At 39.2% G+C, this 17851-nt stretch overlaps 1 protein-coding gene across 1 annotated transcript in view; it reads left to right on the top strand.

Moving 5' to 3' along the window:
• The window catches only part of SPTBN5 (spectrin beta, non-erythrocytic 5), a gene marked incomplete at its 3' end in the record, with an annotated part of 99051 nt that overhangs the window by 27688 nt on the left and 53512 nt on the right, over window positions 1-17851 (top strand). The window contains exons 24-33 of the mRNA XM_082000514.1: window positions 480-680; window positions 1857-1973; window positions 2570-2733; window positions 4326-4458; window positions 5190-5335; window positions 6066-6180; window positions 8108-8218; window positions 9388-9567; window positions 14065-14268; window positions 15485-15634. Of these exons, the coding sequence (XP_081856640.1) occupies window positions 480-680; window positions 1857-1973; window positions 2570-2733; window positions 4326-4458; window positions 5190-5335; window positions 6066-6180; window positions 8108-8218; window positions 9388-9567; window positions 14065-14268; window positions 15485-15634 (1521 nt within the window). The remainder of the gene's footprint in view (window positions 1-479; window positions 681-1856; window positions 1974-2569; window positions 2734-4325; window positions 4459-5189; window positions 5336-6065; window positions 6181-8107; window positions 8219-9387; window positions 9568-14064; window positions 14269-15484; window positions 15635-17851) is intronic.

Here is a 17851-nt window from a genome sequence, read left to right on the forward strand (position 1 = left end):
ATTCATTTTTGGGGATATTGTATTTTCCCATCAGTAGCTCAACACTCTTTCCCGAACCCCCAGTTTTGTGTCTCAACCCTTGTCCTGCTCCATCTCCCAAACCTTCGTGGCTGCTGGGCAGTGGAAGGGACAGGTGGACAGTAAGGAGAACGGGTAGAACCAGGTCAGAGTACTAGGCCGAGGACTTTGGTGGGTAATGCTGAGGGTATAGGGAAGTTAAGGGATGTCTGCTGCCACCTTAAAGACTCTTATCTCTTTCCTCAGTGGCAGCACCAAGAGCACAGCATTATACAAGCAGGGCTGGGACTGGTGGCTGAGGCTGCAGCTGCTGTAGAAACAGACAGTCCTTGTGTCCACTGGCTATACTCTGCCCATCATCACCAGCTGCCAGTTTTGTTTAGGACTAGGAGCACATAGAATTTCTTTGTCCTCACATAACCCTTCTTTTATTCCTATTTTTTCTTTTATCTCATTCTCAGGAACTGCAGGCAGAAGTTAATGCCCACAAACAGCAAGTCCAGCGGGTCCTGGATAAAGGAAAGACAATGATTGCAGACCAGCACCCATCAGCTCAGAAAATAAGTGAGAAATGCCAAGAGCTTGTGACTGCCTGGAAGGGCTTGAAGAAGGCCTGTGAGGAAAGGATGAAGCAGCTGCAGCACTCAGTTGGCTTCCAGGAGGTACAAATTACAGCAAAGTGCTCTACACAGTAGCTTCTTCAGACAAACAAGAGGGCCAAAGTTTTAAAGTGAATAACAAAACTGCTTTGCTGGGACTGGTATTCACTTCAGTTGCTTGAGGCCAGACTCATGGGGATGCATGGTTGTGTTGCATAGCTGAATGCAGCCCCCAGTCTAGAGCTGCTGCTCTTAGAGGTTTGCCTTGGACTCTGTACCCATCCCTCATGGTTGTGTGTAGAACACACATTTCACCCAGCGGTAGCTCCTTTCTCAGTATCTCTATACAGCCTCTGGCTTTGATTTAAGTAATGCAGTGGATCCTGAACTGGCCCTTCATACTGGAGAATTATGACAAGGAAATCAGAAAAGAAGAGATCTCATGTGGCATCCAATCTTTGTCTGTTCCAGGCAACAAAATGATACTGAGAAACTGATAACAGTCTTTCATTCTCAGAGTGAGTTAGGACTTTTGGCCCTATTATTTTCAGTAGGATACTGGACTTTTATGTTTATCCTGTTTAAAAAAAAATTGCATGCAAATATTTATCTCTATAATCCAAATTTTCTCTCATCAGTGGGTCATGTAGGAGTGCAGTTATTTGGATAACACATGCAGTTTTGTAGACATAAACAACATTTGCACAGAGTTCAAAGGCCCAGAGGGCCACCTAAAGTATGTTCCCTGTGGAACTGGATCCTCTGGCTCTTATTTCCTCCATCTATAAAAACAGCTGTCCATACTATAGGCTTCAAGAAGCCCGATTCTTATAGGTGATTTGAACTTCTCAGGAAGGGGAAGGAGAATTATCACACTGATGTTACACAGTTAGCCCCTACCCTTAGTGAATAAGGTAAATGAGAGTCAAACAAGGATAGTGATGTGAAGAAAGAAAAGTGAGACAACTTGAAACTTACTGACAGAGCTTTGATGCCTGGAGAAGACCTTAGTTATCCTGTACTGAAGTCTTCCATCTATGGAAGACTTCATATGATTTGACAGAACAACAGTGTGGAATAGTAGTTCTTGGGATTAAATATTCTTTATTTGTTACTTAATAAAACATCACAGTAAATCTTACAGTGCACCCTCCATTTGGAATTTTTTACATCAAAAAAATTACATGAATATTTTGAAAGCTGAGGTAGAAACTAATTTGCTTTCTCTTTAACTGATAGTTTTTAATGAATACTTCAGACCTGGAGGCCTGGATAGCAGAAAAACATCCACTTGTGACAAGCAAGGACTATGGTAAAGATGAAGATGGAACACTGAAACTCCTTAAGAAACATAAGGTATTTCTCTGCTTAAATTCTGTACACTGGCCTGATCTTCTGTGGTTGTAAAATTTTCTATCTCATTGGTACATAAGTGTCCAGTCATCTACAAGATATTTCGCATTGATGTATGTCTACATGTGAATGGACTGATAGAAGAGAGCAATGCAGCTTACTAATATGGTTGGGAAAATGCAGTTTGGGGAAAAAGGAGAATGGTGAATATTCTCATCTTATTTTTCTGAGGCCAAAACTGACTATGATCTGATATCTGCTTTTCAGTCACAACAGATGCATGCAGAAGCCTTATGTTTTTTTCTTACAGTCAAAGATACAGATAGAGTATTATTCCAGGAATACTTTGCCTAATAATGTGTTAGGAATTTCTGATTGTCTTTATTCACCTAATTTGTTTGAAATTATATGCACATCTTTTCCAAAAATTGTTGCTAGATAATGACCTGAAATCAACCAAGTCTTGGAAATATTACACGCTTCCAGAAAAGTTTTTCTCCTCTTTTAATATCTCAATTACTACACCATAGGCTGGTGAAAAAGTTCAAACAGTGGGTATCTTGGAAAACTGGCTCTCAATAAACTCTTTTCTTTACCAGGCATTGGAGCATGAGATTGCCGTTTACCAAAATTTGATGAAAGAACTGAGTGAAAGTGCCCAAACTCTTCCTCTTGTGGGCTCCATCCAGTATGTTGAGGTTGATGGACCAAAGGAACAAGTTCATTCAAGACTCCAGGAGCTGCAGGAACTAGCAGCAGCAAGGTATAAACTAGAACTGCCCCTTGGATCCTAGGCTTGATTCAAAGCCCACCGAAGTCCAGTTACCTCACCGGAATGTATATCATATCCATTATCTCCTCTTTTTTCAATTGTATTTAGGAAATTGCCTGTTTCTATATTAGAATTCTGTGCACCTATGAGCTTTCCATTATTGTTAAGCAAGAACTCTACATTTTATTGTAGGGAGTTTTGCTACATGTTACGTATTTGCTACATCATACTCCTGTAAAGTGACTTGAGATGCTGGATTGTGTCTTGCCTTTGTGGTATTTGGAATCTGCTATCAAAAGGAAAAAGATGTTTTTAAAAGGTTTCCTTAAAGCTGCCAGAAAATTACTTAGTTCATTACATAGCAGAAGGGAGACAATTACAGTTAACACTTATCTTTATGCCCAGTGGCTGTGCTAGTATAGGAACAGTTTTATTCTGGAATGAGTAATTTACTTTCATTTCACTTCCTTTCTGTTATTGTTACAGTAAGATGTTTACAACAGGACAATTTGCTTGTACACAGGATTTTTAAACACTTCTGGTTTGTTGTCAGGAAGGGACAAATATCTGAACAGTTTAGGCTTTTCCTCCACAAAAATTTCACTCGGAAAAGGAATGGGGCTCTGCAAGTAGAATAACAAATAAATGAATCTGAATACTAGAATAATTAAGCCTAGAGGAAATGATGATATTTTACCTTTTGTTTTTATTCTTGTTTACAATTAAAAAAGTAAAAGCATCAAGAGAAAATCCTGTGAATGAAAAGTTCAGAAAAAGGAATACTCGATCTAGAAATATCAAAACGTTTGTGTATGTTGAACACAGAAATGTTTTGTGTTCATTTATGTTTAATGTTGACCTGGGTCTCATGGTGCCTTATTGATGCTCTGATTTCTACCTCTCATCTGCATTGTCCTTGGTGGGACTTTCTCAGCAGGCTACTTCTCTTGTGATGAGCATCTGTGGTTCAAACAGGGAAGCCAGGTTTATCTTTCCTAGAATATTTGCACAATGGCCAGGCAGTGTTAGCAGATGGAAAATTGGTATTTTTTTTTTTTACTGTGGAAGGCCTGTAATATGTCAGGTTGTATTATAAGATACTCTAGAAGATCAGAAATACGCAGCAGGTTGCAGCAATTTTGCTGAAGAGGCAATATGAGCAGAATGGCATCAAATAGCTTTCATAGCATTTGCCTTCCAGGTGCATCATCCTCAGAAAGATTTCCTTCTCATTTTCATGATTATTACAATTACATTTAGAGAGGCAGATCAGGATAGATCTGGAAAAAATGAAGGGTATTATGGGAAGAAAAAAAAAAGAAAGAAAAAACCAAACAGGTAGAGACCTCAGCTAGGCATAGTGCTTTTCTGGGAAACTCAGCCAGTGAGTCTGACCTGGCTGACAGCTGTCATCCTACAAACATAGTTTCCAATTTGAGAAATAAAGTCATTAAAAAGACTTCATTAAAAAGAATGTCTTGATGGTGAGAGGTTTTGGGGATTAATAGGAAGAAAGTTACTGATTGTCCTTCTCTTATGTTCCCTTGGTCTACTTGTATTGTCTTGTCTTCTTCCCCCAACAGAGGGAAGAAGCTGGATGAGACTCTTGTCTTGCATGAATTTCTACGAGAATACGAAGATCTGCAAGACTGGATCACTCAGCAGAAACAAACAGCCAGTTCTGAAGACTATGGAAATAATTATGAACATGTTTTGGTGAGTTTTTTGAGTAACAGGTTAAAAATCAAACAAACTGAATGAGGTGAGACTGTAAAAAAATTCTAAGGTTGTCCTTGAAAACTTATAAGACAGAGTAAGAAATAAGTATAAATAACTGGGAATGGGAAGAGAAAAGGGTCAAGAGTGTGTGGGAAGGATTGACTCATTATGACAGGCAGGCAGCATTGCCTAACACTTACATCCTGTTATCATGGGGGCTGAGCTGCGTAAAACAACTGAATGCTAAAATGTCTAGACCTTCAGAGACCAACTCCTTTCTATTTTCAGTAACCAGAGATTTCAGTGTGATGTCCATTAAAGATTTTTTTCATCACAAATGAAATAATTTTTATTTCAAAACATTGTGTCCTAAATCTTAAAATTGGACTACATTATCCAGTTATAGTACTGAGTACACATTTGCATTCATGAAGTGAAAACATGTCATTTAACAATTGAAATTCATTGTACATTGAATGTTTGTTCCTATCCCCAGCAATAATGTTCCTGCCTCCCCTCTGCATTACAAACCTCGTGTTTTGCTAATAGTTGTAGCTCCTTGTGGTCTTTGGAGGTAAAATCCAGACATTCTCTGCAGTTTGTCCATCTCTGAATATAACCAGCTTATTACCTGTCTTTTGGCTGTGCTCTGGTAGCTGAACAGTTATGTTTGGGAAAAGAGAGCACTCAAAATGCCTTTTTTGTTACTGTTGTTTTTCCTTCAAAAGCAACTTTGCGCCAAATATGACACATTCCGCCACCAGTTGGAAGCAACTGGGAAGAGAGTTATGGCTTGCCAGCAGCTGGCAGACAACTTGCTGAACCGTGGGCATTCAGAGTCCCGGGAAATTTGGCACAAGCAGAAAGAGCTAAGGTAGGAGACTTGTGTTAGCTTTATAATGCTTTGTCCTTTCAACTCGCTCTCGAGGAGAAAGTGAGAAGGAATTAGAAAAGGATAAGGCATGTCCTCCCAATTCTCTAATTGCAAAATATGTGGTTTGCTCACTGATACAGAGCTGCTGCCATGCCTCATTTAAAAATAGACTACTATAATGCAGAAATTACCTGCTTGCTGATTTGGTTTCTTGTAAATTGCATCAGAAGTGCTTTACAAGTAGGGGGGGAGTGAACTTCCTTTGGCCTTTGAAACAGGATCACCTAACTGAAAGGCTAGGGGTTTAGTTGCTTCTTTATTGCTTCTGTTTTTTGAGTTTGAATCCCATGACTGCTCTGCAGAACAACATTAAGATGTTCTGAGCTTCTTATGTCTGGCATCAGTCCAAACTGGCCCAAAAGAAAAGCATGAAGGAATAGTAGGGTCTGACTCAGTCCTCCAAGTCCTGCATATAAAACCTGAAAAGCATATTATTGGAGAAGGGGACCCTTATATAGGACCATCTATTTAAGTGCCTGGAGTAGACAGGAGGACATGGACAGAGCAGGGTGAGAGACATGCTGCCCCTCAGAGAATCACTCAAACAGAATTTAATGGCAGGAATGAAAAACAAAGTAAGAGGAGGTCTTGTTTTCAGTCCTTCTTCAGACTGTTAGTCTCCTTTACTAGTAGTTTGAATGTTTTACATGGTTCTTATCCTCCCTTGCAGGAACTCCTGGGAGGAGCTGCTGGAAATTACCAGATTACGAGGTGAGCGGCTGAGAGATGCTGAGGCGATTCACATGTGTTACCAAGATCTGACAGATGCTCTGGCTCATATTGAGGTAAAAAATAATGGGAAAGTCTCATATAATGCAAACTTCATTTCAGCTTAATTTGTGGTGTATTCTTAGGATTTTCAGTGTGCTTACTGCTGACTACAAAAGAAATTTCAGAAGAAACCTGTGTGATTATTCAAAGTGTTAAAAAAAATAATCCTGGGTAATCCTTAGATGCCTGAGTGGTCATGTTATGAGAACCACTGGTGAAAACAGGTGCAGCTAGAGTTGCTGATCTGTGGGATAAAATGAGAAGACCAGGGCTTGAATTAATTTGTCTCACAGTGCAATGCATATAGTAAAGTTGTTTGCAGTCATCAGGCCTAAGAAACTGTTTACTGCCTTACGGTGGTGGTTCTTTGTACACCATTGTAGCTTTATGTGCTGAAGAAAGAACTGTCTTGTGAAAAAGGCATTTGTCTGCAGTGACAGTTAACCTGGAAGGTTGTCAGGCAGTCATGTGACCTGATGCAGAAAGATGGGCCAAAAATCTTTACCTCTCATTTCAGCGCCCAGTACTGGCAATAATTTCAAACAGTCCCAGTGTGAAAACTGGGGTGATGATGAAAGATGAAAGTCTTCAGCTTTCTGTTTTATCTGAGCATCCTGAAGTCTTTCACAGAGGAACCACATCCTTGCTGTAATAAGAGGTGTGGTTTCCCTAATGCAGATGTGTACAGGTGGCGGTGATCCAACAGAGCTTCCATTGTTTGCAAGGCAACAGGGCTTTGTTAGGTTACATGCAGTAGATTTAGGCTGCCCTATTCAACTATGTTATTCATGTTTTCTTTCCCTGTCATGAATGGAAAATCAAATGACATAATGTTTCACTGTATACCATGGGTTTTCAGAACCTGGTGCATATTTAACTTCAATGATGAAGTAGTTAATTCTGTGGCAGTGACAAGTGATAGTTCAGAAGCACTTCACAGACCAGCTGTTGGTTTATCCCCGTGCTGAGTTTGGTCCAGGCAACCAATACACACTTCTTGCACCTTATCCTGTTAATAAGCTTCACTACTGAGTGGGAGAACAATTCAGTCATCCTGCCCATCCCTTCCTGTGTACCCTGGTCAGATGTCTACCAAGGAAAGCCATTTCTTAAAGGAACATAGTACTAGAAGATCTTGCTCAAGTCACCAACTCCAGTGCCATCATAGCATAGGCAACTACAATAAGCATCTCCTTTTACAGCACCTTACCAGGATGCATTGTTGGTACCCCAAACCAGCCTGTGAATCTGTTACAGAAATGCACTTCTCCAATGATTAGAAATGTTCTTCTAATTTTCATCTAAATTGACCTGGAGCAAGTTTCTAATAATTTTATTCTAGTAGCAGTGTTGTCCTCCAACTGAAATGCCTTTTCTTTTTACTTGCTGTGTTCCCAGTGCATGCCTGTGTAACAACTAAATCCCCTCAGAACCTTTCTTGACCTAAATAAATGTTTGTCTCCTCCTATGTGATGGTCTCTCCATTTCTCTCACCTTTACATTAATCTTTCCTGAGTATGTATAACTAAATTTTTATCTAAAGATAGTTCACAGATAGACCACCTATATCCCAAAGAATGGCCTGAAAATGTTGATTGTTAATGCTACTTTAAGAATTCACTCTATGTCACTGCAGTACCTACTCAAGATTGACTCCCAATTCAAAGCCTGTAAGACATTCTCCTGCATTGTCTGATCAGAGAAAGACTTGAACCTTCATCTCACACAGTCCAGTTGGACAGCTTAATCACTAAGATACTTATAAGGGAGTTTCTAGGACAGATATTTCTGGCTTCCTTTTACCTATCATAGTTGAGTAACCCAGGATGTCCTTAACTGTGCAGTATGAGTTGCACTACACAAAATTACTAAAGTAGGCTCGTAGTATGTTTTGCTTGGAAGTAGAAAGTAACAAAGCTTTCTCTGATCTCCTCCTTCTAGGAGAAGTCCAAAAGTATTCCCGATGATGTTGCTAAGGACATGAGAGGTGTGCAAACACAGCTCCGGAACCATGTGGCCCTGGAGCATGAGCTCGCTGGGAATGAGCAGCAGGTAATGAAAGTCATTTGTGGTCTTTAATGTATAGCCAAAATTCAAGTTTCCAAGACAATCATAGCAATAATTTGGTATTGTGAAACAAATTATTACAGGCTTTCTGTGAGAGCCTGGAAATCTCTAAGGATCTTCCTTAGTCTTCTGCTTTTTTAATATGTTCAAGTCTGATGGCAGTCATAAAGTAGGTAATTTAAAATCTTCAAAATAAGGGATATATTATAATGAGTGCTGGCTATTAAAGTAATTCACAGGGATGTTTTTGATCACTTTTTGAAATATATTGATAAATGTGTTGATTATGCCAGGCTTTATGATGTGTTTACTGCCTTCTTCAAAGTGTTCCAGGTTATTACAACAAAAATACAGCATCTGTTCTATGTGCAGAGAAACTGAATACTCATTGAACACAAAATGCATTTATAGACTATAGAGAATTATAGAAGGAAGGATGGGGCAGCAGTCTGAAATTTTCGACAAGTTTACTGGGGTAGAAATTGGTCTGTGAGAAAGGATAGGGCTCATTATACAAACTTGTGGAAAGTTTCAGCTCATGAGAACAGCTGTTTAGAAAGCTTCATTGTATATAGGAGATTTGCCTAGACTAAACCATTAAAACTAGTATGACTTTTCTTTACATCCCTTCATTCAGAAGACTTAATGATGTAGTTAACACAGCATGTGTTATATTTAGATTACTGAAGTAGTTAACCCATTATTACTTATCAGTGGCCTCATGTCTTGGCCTTATGGGAGATAACACTAGAATTGATCCCATCAGCTGCTTTTAAAGGTAAAAGAGCATGAGACATGCATGAAGATAATGTAGTCACGGTTAATCTATATGGTCATTGGGGAAAACAAGGTATGGTTAGCTATTATTTGCATTACTCGTACTAAATGGTCATAAAAAGGAGAAACAAGATCTGTCTGCTTATTTGAAAAATCACTGTTGTGATGAGCCTTAGCAAACACTGGATGTCACTGTTATTCCATAGAACTGAAATTGGGGAAGTTTTTGTTTAGCATGAGAAAAGTTAGGTCAGAAAATTTTGCCTGAATTGTAGTTTCATGTACAGTTAACATAGCCCTTATCATAACTTTTCTGATACTAGCTGGATCTCTATGACTCTCTCTTTCCTACCCTCTTCTTTTATTCCTGTGTATAGCTGCAGGAGCTGATCCACTCTGCAGATCATGTGCTGATTCACTGCTCAAAGAAGCAGGTGGAAGATCTGAAAGCAAAGCAGCACGCAATAGTGACCAACTGGAAGGCCCTGAAGTCTAAGGTGGAACTGCGCAAGAAACTTCTGGAACAAGCATACATGCTTTACCAGTTTCAAGCAGATGTAAGCACTTCTGCCTTCTGTCCATTGGTACACAGGGGAAAGCTGCCTTCAATGTGTGTGAATCACAGGTGTACTTCCAAGCTGCAAAGGTTGATGTAAAAGGCTGCAGGTGCTATCTGTGTTATTAATCAAGTATTTAAGTACTTGTAGCTATTTAGAAAGGTGGTAGAGGATAAGGATCTTCCCCTGTAGGAAGGGAAGCTTGTATACAACTGTGTATAGGATAATTGACAGTTGTCAGAAATGGCCATCACTTTTCAGGAGTAACAGTAGTCTTTTCAAAGACCTTGCAATTCCCACTGGGTAAGATTGATAAAAGTAGATGTTAGACTTCCATTTATAATGGATAAAAGTTTGTTCTCTCTCTCTCTCAGAGCATGCAATAACCCTCAGTTAACTTCATGTAATATATAAAATACAACTCACTGGTGTTTGCAGTAACCTCTCAAGTTGCTTAAACATAGTGACATGCATATGTCAGCATAATATCAGCATCCACAATGTTTTCTCTCCAAAGAACTCAGTAGGTCACTGAGCTACCATTTGCCACAAAATACTTTGCGAATGTCAATAGTCTCAGTGAAGGCACTTGAGCTACACCACTGCAAATTAGTAGATTATTGCTGCAAGTACTACAGTAGCAGGTACTAAAGTAGCAAGTGTGCCCCCTTTTATCATGAAGGATGTTGCTAATGTAGATTTCTAGAATACCTTTACATTCTTCATATTCTTGAACTGTTCCAGGTGTAACTTCAGTGTCAAAGATATGTCTGGTAGCTCACATTGTGTTTTCATGTTTGGTGAGAAGCAGAGAATATCAAGAGTGTGCTCACCTGGAAAAAACCTTCACACAAGCTTGTCTTAAGGTTATGAGCTGGGACGAAGACCAAACTGGAGTGTACATGATGCTTTTGTGTTAGCATGAGAGGCTTCTGCATGTTAGGCTAATCCACTTTAAGTCTCTTAAAAGGGTTCAGATCAGCATTACCTGTCATATTTCATCCAAAAATGTATTGTACAGTTAGAGATAAAGGCTGCTTATGGCACTTTGGTTTTTTGAGGGTTTGGTTGGTTTGTTTTTTAACTATTAAAAATCCATTACCTTGTGCAGAACTGTTGATGAGGAAATAAAATTACTTAGAATATGACTTAAGGAAAATTAGAGTGGCTCTACTGACATAGGTGAAAGGTTCATTTGTCCACTGTCTTTCTGACAGTGATCTAGGGATGATAGTAAGAACAAGGCAAACTTCTTCGAGTATGTATTAGACTCTTGAAGTCTTCAGCCTGGGGTCATCTTCATCAAGAGTTGGATCTGGATGGATTTATCCATTAAAACATAGCTGCACAGAGTCATGTTGTTATTTATTTGTTTCATAACTTATGTCATAAATTTAGTTATTGACTTCAGATAGAAAATGTCCTGTTACTGGGGGTGCTTTTTTCTTTTTATTGGAACCATATGAAATAGCTTTGGTTTGAATTTTGTCTGAAATCTGTGATGTATCCTGTGATCTGAATGGCAAATCTATAGCCCATTTCTTACTCTGGCAGTGTGTCCGTTCATCTGCATTGATAAATTTACAAGTAATGAACACCTTAAAAAGATATAAATCTGTCAGTGCTTAACAGAGAGGGCTACACAGTCATTAAGGTGCTTTCTTAATATCATAAAACAAAATGACAAAGCCAGGTGACTGTATTCTCAGTGACATGCCTAGATGGGATTATGCCTCAGGCATTTCCTTGTCTCTCTGATGTCAGTCTGCCGGCAAGAAGTATTCCTGATCCTGGTGAAAGGTCTAGAGCACAAGTCTTAGGAGTGGCTGAGGGAACCGGGGTTGTTTAGCCTGGAGAAGAGGAAGCTGAGGGGAGACCTTATCGCTCTCTACAACTATCTGAGAGGAGGTTGTAGCAAGGTGGGTGTCGGTCTCTTTTCCCAGGTAGCAAATGATAGAATAAGAGGAAATGGCCTCAGGTTGCACATGGGGAGGTTTAGATTGAATATTAGCAAAAATTTATTCACCGAAAAGGTTATCAAGCATTGGAACAGGCTGCCCAGGGAAGTGGTTGAGTCACCATCCCTGAAGACAGGTAGACATTTAAAAGACACGTAGATGTGGCACTTAGGGACATGGTTTAGTGGTGGACTTGGCAGTATTAGGTTTACGGTTGGACTCAATGACCTTAAAGGTCTTTTCCAACCTAAATGATTCTACCATTCTATCCTCTCAATTTTCACCTCATTTCCTGACAATAATTCCTGAAGAAGTGAAGAGCTGGTTCAGCAAGTTCGGTAAACTCATCTTTCTGCCCAGATGGGACAAGACGAGTTTAGCCATCTCTAATAGCCATCTCTAATGATCATAAGAATCTCAGTACGTCTAGGATAAGTTAGAGCAGCTTTGTAGCAGAACATCTCTCAGATTGCTGAGCACAAAGAGGCAACTTTGCTCTCTTTCCTCTTTCAGCCATGCCAAGAAGCCCACAAACTTAATGTTAGTCACAGCTGTTCAGTGTACTTTTTTCATTAGTATTGTCCATATGCAGTCCATGGGGCTTTTTCATTATGAAATTGTACACAGATTAAGAAGTGAAACAAAAACAAATCAGCCTTTCCAAAAATGAGAATTCTGCACAATCATTTAGTGTATCTCCTTGTATCCCATCAAGTACAATTTTAGTCTTATTAAATAGCAGAGCTGGCCCTAACTGACAACACACAGTAACAGCAGAGGGCTCCAAATCTTCCAAAGAACTCTGTCAAGGAAGAGGAATTTAAACATAGACTCAAAGCATTTCTAAATGGTTTGAGGTTCTTGTTCTGAAGTTTGTCCTAGGAGTTTCTTGCAGACTGATGCCTAGTCTGTTCTTAAATGTTGCTGGCAGTGGCAGTCCAATAACCTCTTACTGGCTCTTGACTTGTTCCATTGCATTAAATATCCTGAGATTTATGAAGTTTTCCTAATGCCTAGCTTAAATTCTCAGGGAGTCTTAGACATTTGCAGTGCCAAGTGCAATGTCAGTGTCTACAGTGACATCCGGCTGTGTGTGAATTAGTTCTGCAAATCAAAATGAGGCCAACACATGTGCACTACATGGGCCCTTTTAAGAGGACCACAGTACTTCTAAAGAGTCATTTAGTAGCTGTGTTGCACTGGCTTTGAGAATATAGTATCCTGTCTTTAAAGCCTAAAGTCTTAGGGGCCCCAAATTGGCCAATTTCAATTTTGTGGTGCTTTTCTGAAAATACTTTTTTCTGGCTGAATGGTTCACAAGCCAGCTTTGAGCTGTAGAAAATTTTGATGATAGGGATAAAAATCCATGGGTAAAATGGAACAGGCAAGAAGCTATTTCCTTTACATAGTTTCCTTCAGCAGAAAAGCCAGCAGCCATTCACAAAAGAAAATTTTTAGTTCTATACAGTAAAAGAGCATTTTTCTTCAGCATTTACTATACGTAACAGTCTTTTAAAATACACTTAAAAACTAAAAGACCATTTACCGTCTCAGAATTGAATCAACTTACCCAAACACAATTAAACTATAATAAAACTTAATTAATCATCTCATATAATCCTTGGTACAGTCCCTTGCAGTCCTGTTTTTTACCAACTGACACATAAGAGCAAAACACCTATTACAGATTCAAATGAGATGTCTAAAGTAAATGGACTGGTGAAGGTGCAGAACCAAGTGCAGAAAAAGACATGCAGAAAAAGTCAAATTATTCTTACTTGCACAAGTTTCTTCAGTCACAGTCAGAAAATAACTCTCAGGGATTTGTTTAAGAATTTTCCTGCCCATAATTGTATCAGCTGAATGCTTCAGACATTTTAAGATATTGTAAACATGTTTACCGGTTCATCAGATTTTGAAAGTAAACTAGCATTACATCCTTGTTCCTTCCAGAACTGTGTCTCTGTGCCAGTCTCAGTCATATAGTTCCAAAAACCAGGAGGTGAATTTGCATACCTGATATGCTTAAGCAATTTTTTCTGACCTGTGATTTGCCTTTTTTCCACCTCTATTAGATTGAGCTAATTTGTTTTTTCTTCTAAGTCTCATTTTAGAATATGTGTACAACTTAAGTTTTGAACAGACTAGTATTAGCCAAAGCTACATCACAGAAAAGTAGGGTGATATTGTTTTATCCTCTGTGAAGGAATAACACCAGAAAACACTTAAGGAGTGACGGACTAAAGGGCAATAAATTATAGCATGTTGTTATTGATGTGATATGATACAGTTTGATTATGATTATGATATTACAAAACATGTACGATTTAACACAGTATGTAGAAATTCCTACAGTCGTGTTATCCACCTTTGTTAAAATTCATAGAAGTACTCTAAGACCTAATGAAATATTTTCTTTCTTATCTGTGATTTTATTACCTATTAGTCACTTAAAGTTGAACAGTCAAGTTATGATTTTCCTGTCTGATAACCCAAGCTTGAGCTCTAACCTCAACTTTCATGTTTTCTTGGGTTCCAGGTATGGGACTATTTTTCGTGGACAGCAGAAATAATAAGGGAAATGAGAGCCAAGGAGACTATTCGGGACATATCTACTAGCAGCCTGAGACTTACCCAGCATCAGCAGCTACTGGCAGAGATTGAAGCACGAGAAGAGAAGTATAATCATGTTGTACAGCTAGGACAGTCTCTCTTGCAAGATGAGGAAATAGGATCAAAAGAGGTAATTGAAACTCATTCGAGTTCAGTCACACACATTCAGCTACTCAACACCAGCCTAACTATCATTCTATACTATATTGTGCTGTAAGCATACAAATGCGTGTGTACACTCACACGTATCCATATGCATGACCTACATTTTCCTCAGTGTGTTTCCTAGCTTGGGCACAAAAACGTCTGTTCCGCATCCTGGCTCAACAATAGATGAGTGCTGGCATCGCCTGAGGGCCCACTGCAGCAAAGCTTATTCACAAAGTTCACGATGTTCTGAGCGATGGAGATAATTCTACCCACTTCCCAAACTGGGTTTTCACACAAATACTCTGCTTCACATTACAGTGCTATATCTATAGCAGACCAGGCTGGACAAAAACCTGTCAACCAAAGAATGAAAACACTTAAACATATGAGAGAGTTTAAGGATTAATTGAAACATTTTCTGTAGTAATGAATTATGCTGGTATATTTAACTCCCCAGAAATGAAAGATGGAAATCAAAATGACTGTTTACTCAAGACAAATAGCTTCTAAGATTCTCACAGCATTATTTCTTTTCCAGTACTTACTAGTTTACTTCTCCCCTGACAATTCATTAACATGTCACTTGAAAACTGCTGAGTTCGTGCAGATTACTCACCAAGCCATTTCCTGAAAATTTGTTGAATATTGCAATGTATTACTATAGTAAAAAGAAATCTTCCTGACTGTAAAGTCCTTTGCCTGTAGAAAAATATAGGAAAAAATAATTTAGAGATGGCCTGTGGATATACAAACTTCAGAAGCTGAAATTACATGAAGTCTAACATTGAAGATTGTATTCAGTGATTAGGAGAATATGCTATGTTGATAGCTTATTTAAGTATCGGTCCTATCCCAATTTGAAGTGCTATAATTGCACTGTTATGACTAAAGATAAAGAGAATTAGGATTTGATTCTAGAAGGTACACTTGAGAAACAGTTACCTTTCTTTGCTCTTGGCTTGGACTGCTGTATATGCTGTAAGAAGCATTCCTCCATTCCTGAAATCGGGCACCTCTGATTATCTCTCTGCCCAAATATAAGTGCTAAAACTTGATCTACTTTTTTCTGTTTGATAATTTTGTTGCAATTTAAGGGGCTTACCCACCACTTCACTTAAGCCTTTCTCCTGCCACCTTCCCCTGGCCCCATGGGATATAAAGTCCAACATGAGTTTTTAATTGGAAATTATGTTCAGATTCAGCAGAAGCTACAGGCTCTGCTGGAAGAAAAGGAAAATGTATACAACGAATGGAAACAGAAAAAGGAGTGGCTGGAGAAAATACACCAAGAACAAATGTTCTACAAGGATTGGGATCACCTGGACATGCTTCTGAATTCACAGGAGGTACGTGAATTACAAACTTGAAATAAACTGTTAAACTCTTCAAACATTTGAACTCTTTCAAACTAAAAGGGGCACTACTGTTCACCTACAACGTAAAATCCTTGGGGCTGTGTATAGACAAAACACTCTTTTTATTGTTACTATTTGCATTGTGGTATCACTTGGAGACTGTAGCAATGTACAAGTCCACCCCCCTTTCTTATGGGGCTTAGGTGCGGAACCACAAACAAAAAGATGATCCTTGCCTGAAAGATAATTCATTGTAAATAAACATAAGAGCTAACAGATGAGAGTCACAACAGAAGAGGGAGACAACAGTCCAGTATTACTCAGCTTTACAAATCTATCACAGCATACCAACTGCTTAACCACTGGCAAATTGTGTTGTAGGCTTCAGAGAGAAGGGAAATTGTAAAGAGGGTTTGGAGGACAGGGAGATTACCTTGCAGGTGTTGCTGGAAACCTCACCCCAGGCTGAAGGGGAAATTCAACTAGTGGAAAATGGAAGTTGGCAGTGTGAGTTAATCCAGGAAAAGGAATTGACTTCTCAGTTCTGCAAGATAGTTGATAGCAGCGGAAAATGATGATGAAAGAATTTGATTGTAAGGAATATTAGTTTCTGTTTGATACAGTAGAGAAAGATGAGCTAGTGAAAAAAGCCCTCTCATGAAAAGAGAGGGCTGATATAGTTAATGCAAAGGGACAGAAGAATTATCATAATTCTGCAGGACTTGAAATAGATTTTTTTCACCAATATTAAATTATCTCATGTCTTTCTTGCACTTTCCTGGATTCATGGAACTATTTAAAATGGTTCCAGCTTGAGGTCTGACTTTTGTTATTACAAAACTGAGTGCAGAATTCAGAAGTCTTTTCCAGTCACTCTGTTAAATTCATGGATCGATAGATTGCTCTAACTGTGCTGAGACTTGGCAGGCAAACCACGTCGATGGTTTGAAGGTTGCCAGATGGAAGGGTTGAAGCAAAGCTGAAGGAGGTTATACCTCTGGGTCATTTCTCATTAAGGAAAAATAATTCTTAATTCTCCAAGACCACTGGCAGCACAATATAATGGCTTTTGGTTTGTGCTGAGCTCTATTTTCCACCAGTGCTTTGCCACTGGCATTAAATCTTTTGGAAAACTGACCCTGAAGTGTGCCATGCAGTGATACTTAACCCTTTGAGACACATGGGCTTGGAGCCTTCTGCTTCTCATTTCTTGAAGGAAACGCCTATCTGCATAATTCCCTAAAACTGGCACCTTTGGCAAGTATGGCCTGTATTCTGAGTTTGTGCTGAAGCATGAAACCAAGAGAGTTTCACCTAGGTTCAGGTTTCTGGAGTAAAATATTACATAGTTCTGCCCATTAAATTTTTTTATTTGTTACTTAATTAGCAAATGGCACAATTTGCATCATATCTGTCTCAAGTCCCTACCAAGCAGTGATATATCATTGCTAAGCTCCTGCATGGGGAGCATCATCAGGGAAAATGTAAACTCTACAAAATTGTGGCCAGTGTTCTTTCTCTTTTCATTAAATCGATATCAGTCAACATGCAGAGGCACTGTGACTATGGCATCTGCTTTGCTGTATATACCTCAGAGGTAAATAAGTAGGAAGCTACTATGGGTTAGTGTTTCTTCTTGACCCTCAGTCATGATTCCTGGTTGCAAAAGACTATATTACTCTTACATAAAAGGGGATGCACCTGGCAATTTCAGTATGCCCCCAGCACATTCTGTACAGGTAAACTGTACTTCACGTTACTTCTTTATCCAGCTGAATTTACCATTGCCATATGCTGTAAGGTGGACTGCCACAAAAGGGGTGGGTGTTCATTATAGACTGGGTAAATTCACATGGTAGGATCAACCACAGTGCCTGCCTCTACCACAAGTTTCTTCAGCCAAAGCAAAGCCTGAGAATAAAGGCTGTGACCTTGAGGACCATGAAGGGCAGTGCTGCTACCAGAATTTTTCTCTTGTAGCATTTTCTCTATGAACTTCTAAGGAGCCTGGTATTCAGTTGTTCTCACTGTGAATAAGTGTTCAGAAGGTGGAACAGTAAAGTGGATACTTGGCTGTCCCTCCCAGCACCCCTTCACACAGATGACATTTTATGGTCAGGGAGAATGACAAGAAAATAAGAAGAGGAGTGTAATGACAAGCTGATCTCATCCATGCAGGTATAGAGAATGAGGGAGCCACAGTCATCC

The sequence above is a fragment of the Phaethon aethereus genome (genome assembly GCF_964289735.1).
Source record: "Phaethon aethereus genome assembly, chromosome: 5".
NCBI lineage: Eukaryota > Metazoa > Chordata > Aves > Phaethontiformes > Phaethontidae > Phaethon > Phaethon aethereus.